Source organism: Lynx rufus, unplaced genomic scaffold (genome assembly GCF_022079265.1).
Source record: "Lynx rufus isolate CCGP_SWC_20201006 ecotype Redwood Valley unplaced genomic scaffold, mLynRuf1.p SCAF_9, whole genome shotgun sequence".
In the NCBI taxonomy this organism is placed as follows: Eukaryota; Metazoa; Chordata; class Mammalia; order Carnivora; family Felidae; genus Lynx; species Lynx rufus.
This window is the reverse complement of record NW_025814897.1, coordinates 80110341-80124925: the sequence shown is the minus strand read 5'-3', so window position 1 is coordinate 80124925 and position 14585 is coordinate 80110341. Positions and strand designations below refer to the sequence as shown.

General features: G+C 35.1%; 1 protein-coding gene across 1 annotated transcript in view; it reads right to left on the bottom strand.

Moving 5' to 3' along the window:
- Positions 1 to 14585, bottom strand: part of LUZP2 (leucine zipper protein 2) — a 265710-nt gene that overhangs the window by 122375 nt on the left and 128750 nt on the right. Inside the window, 2 exon segments of the mRNA XM_047072511.1 lie at positions 7062 to 7124; positions 12787 to 12849. Of these exon segments, the coding sequence (XP_046928467.1) occupies positions 7062 to 7124; positions 12787 to 12849 (126 nt within the window).

Sequence of the window (14585 nt, the reverse complement as noted above, 5' to 3'; positions counted from 1 at the left end):
AGTCAGTTAAGGAAACCTGTCATGACCAAAGTGTACGTGCAAGAAGCTTTCTACCCGGACTACAGCTATTCGTCAGCTTATAGGACATGAAATGTCCAATCATTTTATGGTAAATTAAAATAGCAATTTTCCTTTTATAACCTCTCAAACAACAAAGTTTGTTGCTGCTTTATTGTGGGTATTATTTACTTAACTACAACAGTGGACTGAATTGTGCCTCCTGCCCCCCAGTGCTAAAATTCCTATGTTAAAGTCCTAACTACTTAAAGGGGTAATTAAGGTTAAAAAAGGTCATAAGGGTGTGGACCTGGTCTGGGTGGGATTAATGTCCTTATAAGGAGAGACACCAGAGAGCTCGGTCACTCTCCCTGTGAGGACACAGTGAAAAGCTGGCTGTCTGCCAACCAAGAAAAGCACTCTCACCAGAAACCAAACATTGCCAGACCTTGATCTCAGACTTTCCAGCCTCCAGACTCCGAGAAAATAAATTTCTGTTGTTTAAGCCACCCAATGTATGATATTTTTTTATGTCAGCCTGAGCAGACTAATATATTTACTTACCTATGTATTCTTGTTTCTTTAATAAGAATACTCAGAACTAAAGAAGTTTTAATTAAACACAACATTTCTTTTTTTCTTACTGTACTGATGGTAGAGTCAACTGTTGTAATTTTCTTAAGAGAGGTGACCTCAGCAAGATGGGGGGCTAGGAGGTCCCAACAATTGTCTCCTGAACAAAACAACAATAACAACAAATAAACAACTACGAACAGATGAAAATAGCTTAGAGGAAAGCTGTGAGCTACGGTGAAGAAGCAGCCAAAACTCTGTGAAACTCAAAAACTGAGGATGGCCACACAGAAAATCATAGGAAGGATTTACCTATGTCACCCCATCACCCCCAGTCCAGAGCAGCTAAGTGCCAGGAGGAATCCCCACAGAGGGATTTCACCCCACAGGAAAAGGGAGAACAGGAGAGGCCCCAGCAAGCCTTACCACTGTGGAAGTTTGTAGCCTTTGCTACCAAGGATCCCATAGTCTTCTCTAGTGTTGATCCCAGAGGACAGAACCTTCCAGAGTCCCTGCTGTTATATCTCCTCCCCATGGCTGGAGCTGTTGTTGCAGTGAGACATGCCCTCAGGGTCCCCAAACCTCACTTTCTGGGATTGGGATGCCCCAGTGCTTTGCCGTAAATGTGACCAGAGCTGCCACTGCTTGGAACGTGCCTTCCAAGTTCCCACGTCCTGGCTCTGATCTGTCTTTGTTGAGGACCACCTAGTTGGTGCCCTGAGGGCCCACCCCTGGGTCTCAGGTCAGGGTTCTGGCCTGTCAGTGCCAAGACTGTGCTGCTGCTGCTCTGAACACCGCTCCCTAGGTCCCAACACATAGCTTTACACACACACAATGAGGGGACAACAGTGTCTTCAATAAGTGATGCTGGGAAAACTAGACAGGCACATGCAAAAGAATAAAACCGGTCCCCTATCTTTTTATCAGTCATAAAAATTACCTTGACATGAACTAAAGACTTAAATTTAAGACCTGCAACCACATAATCCCTACCATAAAACACTGGGAAAATGATTCTTGACGTTGGTCTTAGCAATGATTTTTTGGATAAGAAGACAAAAAAAAAAAAAAAAAAAGACAGCAACAGCCAAAATAAACCAGCAGGAATACATCAAACTAAAGAACTGCTATACTAAAAGGAAACAATCAATAAATTGAAAAAGGAACCTACAAAATGGAAGAATATATTTGCAAACCCCATATATATGATAAGGGCTTAATATCCAAAATGACCGACAGATATATGAAAAGGTGCTCAACATCACCAATCATTAGGAAAATGCAAATCAAAACCATAATGAAATATCACCTAAGACCTGTAAGTATTGTTATTTTCAAAGAGACAAGAGATAACAGATGTTGGGAAGGATGTGGAGAAAAGGGAATCCTTATCATTGTTGATGGGAATGTAAATTAGTATAGCTATTATGGAAAACAGTATCTTGGTTCCTTAAAAAATTAAAAAGAAAGTTCTAGTTATAAAATAAATAAGTCTTGGAGATGAAAAGATGAACAGCTTTTTATGGTGAGCACTGAGTAATATATAGAACTGTCAAATCACTATGTTGTGCATAAAAATTATATATATGTATAATTTTTAAATATATATACACAAAGGAACATACATATATATATAATTTTTACAAAGGAAATATATACATATTTATACACAAAAAGGAAACATATATATAATTTTTATAAAGGAAACATATTATATATTTATATACAATACATAATATATGTATACACAAAGGAAACTACCATATGATGCAGTAATCCTACTTCTGTGTATACATCTGAAAAAAATGAAAGCAGTGTCATGAAGAGTACCTGCATAGCCATGTTCATTGTAGAATAATTCACAATAGCCAAGCCATAGAATTAACTTAAATGTCCTTCAGTGGATAAATGGGTAAGGAAAATGTGGTACACTCAATTGAACAGTATTCAGCCATAAAAAAGGAAGAAACCTTGACATTTGTGACAACATAGATGGACCTGGATGGTACTAGGCTAAGTGAAATTAAGCCAACCACATAAGCTAATAGAAAGACAAATATTGATGGTATCACTTACATATGGAATATATGGAACAAAACAAAACAAAATAAAACAAAAACAAAACAAGCCAATTTTATAGAAACAGGATAGAATGGTGGTTGCCAGGGGCAGGGAGACAAGGGAAATGGGGTGAAGGATATCAAAGCTTAGAAATTTGCATTTAAAAGAAAAATAAGTAGAAAGAAAGAAAGAAAGAAAGAAAGAAAGAAAGAAAGAAAGAAGAAGAAAGAAAGAAAAATAAGTTTTGAGGATCAAATGTACAGCATGGTGTGTAACTTAAAGTTACTGACAATAGATCTAAATCATTCTCACCACACACACACACATACACACACACACACACACACACATATACACACACACAAATAATTATCAGAGGTGATGAATGTGTTAATAATTTTGATCTTGGTAATCTTTCCACAAGGTTCATGAATATCAAATAATCATGTTGTACACTTTAAATATATATGATTACATTCATCAATTATTCCTCAAAAAAGTAAAAAAAAAAGTTCTAAACTCAAAAACAGTGTACTAGGTGTCAATAACATTAAAATTGTTCAATAATTTTGGTGAATTATTTTATAGTTATATATATGTTCCATATATACCTCAAGTTAAAAATAACAACAGAATTTTTATCATAGTTTAAGTTTAAATCACAACACACACATATATGAATACACAGATGCACAAATATTTCTAAGGTTAAAGTTAAGTCACTACTGGAATACATATGAAATATTATGCATTTAGATTTTACAAAGAAATAAAGGATGTTTTATGTTTTAAAATTATATGAAAAAGGAGAATAGATAACATAAACTCTATATTAACTAATATAATCATAAGGCAGATTATGCCTAATATAAAAGGAACTAAACAGAAATATAAAATATTTCAAACTATTGTGTGTTTTGAGTGATGGGTTTTAAGTGAGAAAATAATACTTCTGAAACTAAACAATTGTATGTATAAAAGTAAAATAGAGCAGCAAAATGGAAAGTAGACATTCCACAAAATATCATCTCCACGTGGAATCAGAGAGTATAAAAAGTAACTCAAGTCAGGGTAACTAACAGTCAGCAGGGCCTCACTTCTTCCTTTAGTAGATAATGTTTACTACCTCTGGCAGCCTTCCTAATCAAAAGCCAGTTCTCAAACATTAATAAGAACACTGAATTTATCAACATGTCTGACAATTGTCAGCACATGCCGTTATTTTTAAAACACAATTGAAGTGTTTCAGCAGTACTCATTGCTCTTCAAAGACTGTCTTTCATAAAAACGATCAAATCTATTCAAAATTGAACAGATTTTCAGGGAAACTACTTGAAATAGAATCCTCTATTACTCATCTCTGAGTTCAGCAAAATATTACCAAAGATATTCTGTGGGTTCATTTTCAAAGGTGCATGTAGTCACATGCCCTTTGGGACTACATACATGAATTTCTACAATGTACTGCCATGACACCTCTATTTATGTACGCACATATGTACATACACGTGCCTATATGTATGTATGAATTCATTTACTCATTCAGTATATGCTTATATAAGACCTAAAATGTACACTGCTGATATAGTAATAGGAAAATCAGATGAGTGAATGCCATTAAGATGAATGAATGAATACTATTTCACAATGGAAGCTGAAACACTAAGGTCTCACTTGTTTTGCACGGTTGCATGACCATGTTTGGAGAAACATCTTAAAAAATTCTCCTCCCTTATAAAAATTATGACACTGAAGGACAAGCGCTTGCCCCTTCCTTTTTCTCCTCTGACTTTGTACAAAATTGGACAAAGGAGCATATAAATCTTTAACTACTATCATACATAATGAGGGATCGAAACTTAGAATAAGTCAGTAAGTTGAGGACCGAGATATGGAAAGGTAGGAAAAACCAAAAAAAAAAAAAGGTCGGCCTGTTGACATTGTTTAGTTACTGAATAAGTTAAAAAGTGTCATGTTTATAGACCTCTCATTATCTTATTTAACAAAACTCTTGCTGATAAACAGCACTTTAGAGAGTGTACACGCTAAAGGCATTCTAACTTAGGCAACTTCATGGTCATACACAATTCACCTGATTTGATACACAAGTGCTTCTTTCAAAGTGACAAAGGCTTACAAATAATGTCTCATTTTCAAGTCATAAAGATTTTCAACAAATCCTGATATCGGTACTTTCTGAAAGCTGATAAATTACTAATGTATATTCAACAACTGGCATATTATGATGAAGTAAATCACTGAAAATTATTGGATCTCTTCAATCTCTTTTCCCAAATTTTCTTCAATTTGAGAAATTAAATTCAAAAAGTTTAAAAAGCTTACATGATCTATCTTTACATAAATTTCTCAGCCTCCTACCTAAAACTTATCAGCTCCAGGGAGCTTGGATTTGTTTTATTACAGTCCTGATATTATTAAGTTAAACTAATTCACAGAGAACTAGAAATTTCTCTGCAAATGAAAACACACACACACACACACACACACACACACACACACACAGACATGCACATACGTTTTATTTATTTTTTCCCAATTTCAATTATTTATTGTTGTTGACAATTTATTTATTGTTGATGACCTTACAAAAAGCTAAGGCCAACCTGAAATTAAGAGTTAAAATGCCCTGAGATCGAGTCTCAATATGAAAGACAAGTGCCTTGGGTTTTATACTCTTATCTACTTATCACATAAAATGAACAGAGTATTGTGAGGCAGGGATCTATAAACATTAATAAGAATTAATTCAGATTTTTCTTGGTGTGCAGGGGAGTATCTTGTTGTAAATGAGGTAAAAAAAAAAAGCAAAGTAGCATATTCATGTAAGAGTTGATGGCAAGATATGTCCAGATTCATGCCTCACATGGAATGAGTTTTTAATAAATACTGGCTGACATAATAGGACTACCTTCCCCCGACTCCGAACCAAAAGTAAAGGGGCTGGAGAAGGGAAATGTGTCATTTCTTATTGTTTTCACTGGAAAAATTGTAGGTTTTTTTCAATCATTAAATAAAATGAGAAACTATCTCCCTTTAGTTTAAACCTAGCACATATAGATTGGGCTGATCATTGTAATGAAAATATTTTTTAAAATATTATACAAAATGTAATTCGTACTTATTATTTATCAAGCAAATTATTACTCCTACTCCTAACAGCCTAATATTCCATCACTCTACTGCGTTTGGAAATGCACATGTACCACAAGCACAACACTTGCCTCTTGTCTCCCCCTGCTCAAGGGAGATAAAAGAAAGTATCTGTTTAAGTTTCACCTTGCTGCTGTTAACAAACTACCCTGAATTCAGTGGCTTAAAAAAGCACAAACTTATTCACAGACAGTTCTGAAAGTCAGAAGTCTGAAATAAATTTTATGGGACTAAGATCAAGGTGCTGGTAGGGCTGGTTCTTTCTGGAGGCTATAGGAAGGAAATCTTTCACATTGCCTTTCCTCCTCCAGCTTCTGTGACCGCACAACCTTCTTGTTTAGGCTTTCTTTTTTTTTTTTTTTTTTTCAACGTTTATTTATTTTTGGGACAGAGAGAGACAGAGCATGAACGGGGGAGGGGCAGAGAGAGAGGGAGACACAGAATCGGAAACAGGCTCCAGGCTCCGAGCCATCAGCCCAGAGCCTGACGTGGGGCTCGAACTCATGGACCGGGAGATCGTGACCTGGCTGAAGTCGGACGCTTAACCGACTGCGCCACCCAGGCGCCCCTAGGCTTTCTTATTTCACTGTGATAAGGACTTGCATGATTCTATTTAGGTCTTGCCTGGATATTTTGGAATAACCTTCCTATCTGAAGATCCTTAACTTAATCACCTCTGTAAAGTTTCCCTTCTCATAAAGTATAATATTCACAGCTTCCAGGAATTGGCAAGTGGATATCTTTGGGGGGACACTAGTCCATAGTTTGTGGTAGATGTCTATCTATACACAGATGGTGACTTGATAGTCTTGTAAAAAAAAAAAGTATCAATGATGAAAATCAATCAACAATGATTAAATAGGAAGACTCTTAGTAAAAAAGAGATTTATGCAGGGGCCTCTGGAAGTCAAGAATGTAGGTAACCAGTGGATCTCATCTCTGGATATTCACTCAATCTATGCTCTCCTTAATGTAAATATTCTGAAATACAGTATTCTTCAATATAGAATTAAAGTAATCGAAGGTTACAAAGAGACTTTAAATACTTTGGAATGACGCCTACCTTTGATTAAGAATGTACCCAGGAAATCATATTTGCATTTATCTCCGTTAATTAAGAAGGCAAGAAAATGAAAACATCTTCAATGCAGTCAAATACAGCTATAATTCTTATAAAAATCCAGAAATTAAATGTAAGCTAAATAATATTATAGTTCACTTATTGGGTTGGTGGAGGAGGAAGGGAGAAAGATTCTCACCTTAAATAATAAATCCTTCTTCCCATAACGAAGCTCCTTCAACTGGGCTTGGATTTTTTTTGACTGCAAGAACAGAAACATAGATTAGTGCCTTAACTTCATTTACATTTTCAGACTTGAAGATTAAAATGATTTTAAACTGTACAAGAATAAAGTTTGCAGTCAAGCAAAAGCTTAATCTCTGCTTTCGAAGTCAGACATCCAGGTCGTCCAGGCAGGAAGAGAAAACCAAAGCCTGTGCAAAGGAATCATAGTGTTTAATTTTTTGGGGTAGAAATTTTACTTGACATTTAACATTTAATTTTTTTATTTGAGTAAAGTTGTCACACAATAGGAACCGTATTTTTTTAAAGGCATTATTTAAAGAAAGTAGTTTATTGTTTCTCTGTCTAGCATATCCCCCCACAAAAGAATACACACACACAAAATTTTAGTCACCAGAGCATGTCCAACAATTCAATTTTAGATGCTGGATATACCTATGTATAACTAGGCTACAGTTTTCCCTGTTTAGTTGCAATTACTTATTTTTTAAGATTAAATAAGGGTAAATTTAAATTGACAACCAAGTTTGAATTTGCTGTATGTCCAAAGGGAGGGTAGCAAGCAAATGTGACAGAGTGTAAAGAAAGCAGCTAGGAAGCTGAGGTGAAGGGTGTTTGCTCTGCAGAAGAAGGCACTTTTTGAGAGGACTACGCCAAATATAAAAGGGCTTTATGACAAGGACATTTCTCTCAGCAGACATGGTTGACTACCCTATGGATATATATCTGGTGAGCCACAGATGATGATCATGCCTTCCTATTCTTCCAGCACAGATGCAATTTCAAATATTCTAACATGAGGACCTCAGGCATTTGTCTTTGTGTATCTAAAATGACAAGTTCTGATTCCTCAGTAGGAGAACACAAACACAAATGGATTATCATCGTCAAATAAAGAATGATAACTGAAAAAATAGTAAAAGAGTTGAAGAGGAATGTAAAATGGTATAGTCACTTTGGGATACAGTTTGGTGTTTTTTTATAAAGTTAAACATAAGCACACTGCATTATACAGCAATGCTTTCTAGGTATTTGTACAAGAGAAATTACAACATAAACACAAATGTTTATAGTATCTTTATTCGTAATAGTCAAAAAGTAGAAATAAGCAACATGCCCATTAACTGGTGCACAGCAAACATTTTCTGGTACAATCATGAAGTACTAGCATACTGTTGAGCAATTTAAAAAAATGAATTAAGTACTGAAACATGTAACAGTGTGCATGGATTTCCAAAGCATTATAGTGTGTGAAATAACCCAGTCACTAGAAGCTATCTTTTGTATAATGCCATTTATATTATATTGTAAAAAAGACCAAAGGAGAAGGACAGAAATCAGGCTAGTAGTTGACATTGGCTGGGGGTTTGTGGTAGAGGTTATAAAACAGCAAGAGAAAACTTTGAAGATGATAGAAATGTTCTATATCTTTAATATTTGATTTGATATACATTGATCAAATCCATCCAACTGTAAAGTTAAATGGGATGAATTGTAGGTAAGTTATATCTCAATAAAATTCAATTTCAAAAGTAGCTGGCCATAGTACATACTAAGCACAAGATCCTCTTTAAGGTCCCCTTTATGAAGGTCCTTTTTAAGAAATAAAGCCCACTCATATTTTTTAAATATTATAATTTTCAAAGCTACATTGAATGTACACGAGTCTTTCACTGAACCAACTGCAACTATACTATTTAGTTTCCTACTATATTCAGGACATGTCTAATGATGCGAGATAGTAGAGTTTGCCAAGTGGGAGCTATGTTATGGTGTATAATTCCTAAATTATTGGGTAATGCTGGAGGCACCATCAATTAGAGCACAATCTTAAAAGTGCTGTCTGTGGTACACCACTGCAAGGCTCTAATATTAGAAACAGTTTTCACAGACATCCTTATCATGAGCCAACGACATTTCATGATCTATTGAATCTGGAAGTTGATAAGAAAGAACAAAAATAAAATAAAATGAAATGAGATAAAGGAAAGGAAGAAAAGACAGGGAAAAAGGGAGAGAGGAAAAGTGAAGTGGGGAGAGTGGTGATTTGAAATAGAGAGAGAATGAGGGAGAGAGGGGCAGGGGGATAGAGGAAGGGAAGCAGGAAGAACGAGCTTCTTGACACATTAATAATTCACAACTCTGCAGTTAAACTCTATACCCAGAAGAAATAAAGATTTCTGTCTGCTTACAAACTAGCTACTAATTTCCATTTCCATAGGAAAGGCATCCTCTTTCACTTGATAGGACTAGTGAAAGTGAAGTGCATGATATAATGCATAAGAAGATAAAGAGCCATTGTTACAGGTGTATGGTTTAAGAATAAAAACTTTCACTTGAAGCCCCCAGTCCCCTGAATGTATACTTCTACTTCAGGATTCTACATTTATTATAACTCTGGTCTCCTGGCACAAAATTCCCTAAGTAACTCCAGATAATGGTATTTCAGACACCTTATCCCCCTCCTTACATTAACTTCATTTTGTTACATTAACTTCATTTGCAGGTTTGTTCATGGCTACCCTTAATTTTGTGCTACTGATTCCAGCAAAGAATCATTTCTGTGATCTTCTCCAACTTCAAATGCACAATTGATTGCCATTGTCTCCCACTGTTCCAATCTGCTGTCTGGGGCTCATCAACAAGACAGGACAGTCTCTTAGGTAAACAGACTTTATTTATTTTTCCAATCTAATGTTGACCAATATCAATGGGGAATGAGAAATGACTACTACCCATGCCCAATTTCACTCCTACCCCTCCAAATAATTAATGTTCTATTTTTAAAGTGTCAAAAAGGACTAATTTTAACCATTTTGGGCGTTTATTTTAATGCATATTTATACTGAATGTACAGAATATAATTTAAACTTTTATTCATAACTTGAATTATTAAAACATCAATTTTTGTGTTAGGCAGTGATTCATTCAGGAACTATAATAAAAGCCTACACATCTTTGTTCTGCACTGAGCAAGAACAGCTAGAATTCCTGAGTTTAGTTAAGGTTATTTAGAAATATTTGTCTTAGAAATTTTCATCACGGTCACTCATCACTTCTCTGCGTTGTATATTCCAGCCATCTTCTAATGTTCAGTGAGGTAAAAAGCAAAATCCTATCAAAAGATCTGATGAAGGTATACAAAGTAAGAATAAGTACATTTCGGGTGCATGCATTTTATAATGCACATTGATCTAAAACCCCAATGACACTGTATTTTCCTTTAGCTTCCTGGCATCATTTTGAAAAATTAGAATTGTCAGAGGGATAATCTTCAAACCACTGGGCTATTGGGGAATTTTAGTAATTTTTAAAACTATACTAATGGTTTTATTTTATTTTTTAAATGTTTCTTTATTCTTGAGAGAGAGAGGGAGAGAGAGAGAGCAAGTGGGGAAGAGGCAGAGAGAGAGAGGGAGACAGAATCCAAAGCAGGCTCCAGGCTCTGATCTGTCAGCACAGAATCCGACATGGGGCTTGAACCCATGAACCGTGAGATCATGACCTGAGCCAAAGTCAGACACTTAACCGACTGAGCTACTCAGGTGCCCCAAAACTATACTAATGATTTTAAATGTAATTTGACATCCTGGTGCCTGTAAAGTCCACAAGTCCACAGTAAAATTAAGTTTGTGAGAATAATTGTAAGTAAAATAAAAAAACGGGAGAAGGTGAAGACAAAGAAGGTGGCCATGACAGAATATTTCAGCTAGTCTCTGAGGTTTTTCTTTTCTACAATTCATGTCCAAGAACATTTCTTTCGTGAAATAACAGTAAAGACAATGGTATTGGTAGTAGCCTCCACTCTTTTCAATATTCTGCGCTGGCAAATTAAAACACTGGCCAACCATTATGTGTCAATGGGATGTGGATATTTATGTATCTATAAATAGTTTAGAGTCACTGATTTAGAAGACAAGCTCCTTTTTAGCTTCTAAACTGATAGAGGACGTTACTATTTTGTTTTGGTGGTGGTAATACAAATAATTACATCTGTTACCATGTTCTTTGCAAGAGTTTTTGTGACAGAAAAAAAAAAATATACATGTCTCCCTCTTTGCCCAGAATTTTAAACTCTAAATTATTTCCCATAAATAAATAGAGATAGGTCAAGTGAATAAATTTATTTCAACATTATGCAATACTAATATATGAACCATCTAGGAATTCATAAATTAAAATGTAGATATAACATATCATCTTAAGGAATTGAGATGAATTTTTAAAATGACTCATTAATGAACTAAGGGGCTAAAAAATAACAGGTAGGCCCAGATTGACGTTGCTGCTTGTTTATTGGATTTTTGTTTGTTTGTTTTGTTTGTTTCTAAACACTATAGGCAATGTCTCCCAGGAGCCATCTCTCTTTCATGAGTGCTGGGGGACTCTGGGAACCTGGCAACCATCTCAGAATATAGTTTCAATCCACAGAGTCAACATAGTTCTTACTCAAAAATTGGCTCTACTTGCTTACGTACCCAGAAACTGCACATTACACATACAATATATCTAGAATCATAGCAAATTAAGCAGCATACTCTTCAAATAGAAAAGTGTAATGAAAGAAACACTACACTGGCTCATATCTACAAGAGATTCAGTTTGATTATTCATTTATAAAGCATCAACCTTTCTTTTCCATGTATTGAAAATTTATACTCATATTTCATGCACAACATTAGTGGAAAGACATTATAAATGGGTTCTTATATTTCATGTTAGACTCTAACTTGAGTGTTTAGAGTGATGAATTTTACACGTCCATCAGGAAGTATTCTCACCTGGTTTACTAAAAAATTATCTCAACCTAATGACCACCAACCTAATGACATTGTCCAGACTCCTTGCAGTTTGGCTAGGCATGTGACCTAGGTCTGGCAAATATGGTACAATGAAACACGTATCACTGCTTCCTAGTTGGAGTCCTAAAAAGCAATTCTTATGAGTCACCAGGTAATCTTCCCTATCCCTCCTGCTATAAGGTGATAATAATAGGAAAAGTTCATTGGAACAAAAAATGTGAGTCCACCATTAGAAGATTATAGAGGTATTTCACCAGCTCTGTGCCTTACTTCTAACTGCTTTGGGAAAGGGGTTAAACTACATTAAATAGGGGATTATATCACAGACGGATTTGGGAGACCAGGAGTATAAGAAATTGATTTTAGTTAAATCTGGATTAACCAGAATGACTTTCCATACCCCACCCTAAGAAATGCATGAGACAAATTTCCTGCCTAGCAAGTAGAACTGAGGAATGTATTTGTTCCTTAAGATTTATGATCAACCCCAGGATCCTCTTTCTGACACTTAATTGTTATTGCAAAACTTTGTAGACATCACATAGATGGTTAAAAACAAAAAAAATCAAGGACCTTCAGATATTCACTATTAAGAAAATCCTGATAATCCAATTAAGGAAGGAATCCATAAAATCACTGTAGGGAAGTAATGCCTAACGGGCTTAATTTTTTTTTTTTTTTTTTGTTCTTGGTTATGCTATGTCAAAAACATCCAAAAATATCTAAGGTTTAAAATCTGTTTTAATTTTCCTATTCCGATGTTTTCCTTTGTGTCAGTGAAAGAAAAGTCTCCAGGTATCTGGGTTTTAAAAGAAAAACCTGGCACTAATATTCTGGCACTTTCTATTTTGTTGAATCTAGAAGAGAAAATTTACTCACCTCTTCTGCATGGATGCCACACAGCTTGTTTCCTGACAAGAGTTTGTTCTTCAAGCTTTTATTCTGATGAAAGAAACATAGTGTATTGCTGAGAAATTATAAAGCATTAATAATTCCTAAACATGTCAGCTGCATTTCTCTGTTCATGGATAAGTCCTTCATGATATGAGATGTAATATATTTGTACAAACTGAGTATAATCTGTAATGTGAAATAATGTTTCTTTAATTCAATTAAAATGTTGATGTATTAGTAGTAACATGTTTATTTAAAAAGGCAGAACTTTACTTGGCCTTACATTTAATACTGTTTGATTATATTTATGTATGGTATGTTATAAAATAATTTTAGTTTCAAATCTACAACAGATGCTAGTTCCTGAGAGCACATCTCTAAACAGCAAGTATTTTTTTTAATGTTTATTTATTTATTCTGCTAGGTAGGGAAGGGACGGAGAAAGAGGGGGAGAGAGGAGAGAGAGAATCCCAAGCAGGCTCTGCATGGTCAGTGGTCAGCATAGAGCCAGACATAGGGCTCAAACTCACAAACCATGAGATCATGACCTAAGCTGAAATCGAAGAGTTGGATGTTTAACTGACTGAGCCACCCAAGTGCCCCTAAACAGCAAATATTTCTTTTCCTCCTGTCATCTGGATGCTGGTCACCTTGGACCCTAGTATAATCTAGTCATAGATGCATCAGGGTCTATATTCCCTTTTAAGACTATAGTTTTTGAATCCTCTTATATTCTGGAGGACTGTGCATTATACTTAGAGGGCTTCTGGATGTTCAGAAGCCATTTCTTTTTCTAAGCCTCATAAGTGTATAAGTGTACTCTCTCTGCTGGGCTTGAGTACGGACAGATACGATTACCCTTTTAACGTACCATAATTGACCTTGATTCATAGATGAATGTTTGTTACTTCTGACATAGAAGCCATGTGTTCTTAGCCATCTGAATCTAAACCCTTATAGCTATTCAATTATACCTGCCTCATTATGCTCAGGCTTTTCTTTGTCCTGGTAACTGAGGTACTTTTAGACAGGCAGGGTAAAGGAGAACAGAAATCTTGTTGAAACCCTCTGGATTCAGATTTTGTACTGTCTCTGCAGGAGCAAACCATTTAGTGCTAAAGTACATCTCATGCATAATGACTTTAAAGAACGTCGATCTGATGAGCATCGTGAGCAAACTGAACAAAATTTATGCAGAATGAATGAATAACTGAATGAATGAATACATTAAAGTTGAGAGTTCTTCACTTACAATTCCCACCTTATTTTGAACATTGAAACAAATTGTTTCCTATTTTATTTTCCTGTCATGCAGAGAGGGGATACAGCTGCCTCAGTTTGAATGAAACCTTTGTCTAATTTGTCTCTTTAGCAAAGAGTTAAAATTCTAAAAAGCTCATTTCCAAAAAGCTCATTTCTTAGAATTTTAATACTGTGAAATAGTTTACACAAATGAGGAGTTAACTTGTTTCACTCAAGTAATGTTTTCTTGTAAATATTTGTATTCATCATACACAAAGCACAAGATTAGAGGTTTTAAAATAATTTAATATATATTATTCCTATATTTAAAAGCTTGTAAACTATAATGAGGGGATACATACTGATGTTCTAACTCCGCAATATTGCTCAGACTGTAGGTTAAAACATACCCTAGTTTTCCTTTTGTGCCTGTACAGTTATACTTTTGACATATGCAATCTTAATTTTTTATCATACAATGGCTTATTTTTCCCTTTTTGATTTCCTGAATTATCTTTGTAGATAGAGTATCTTCACTAGCT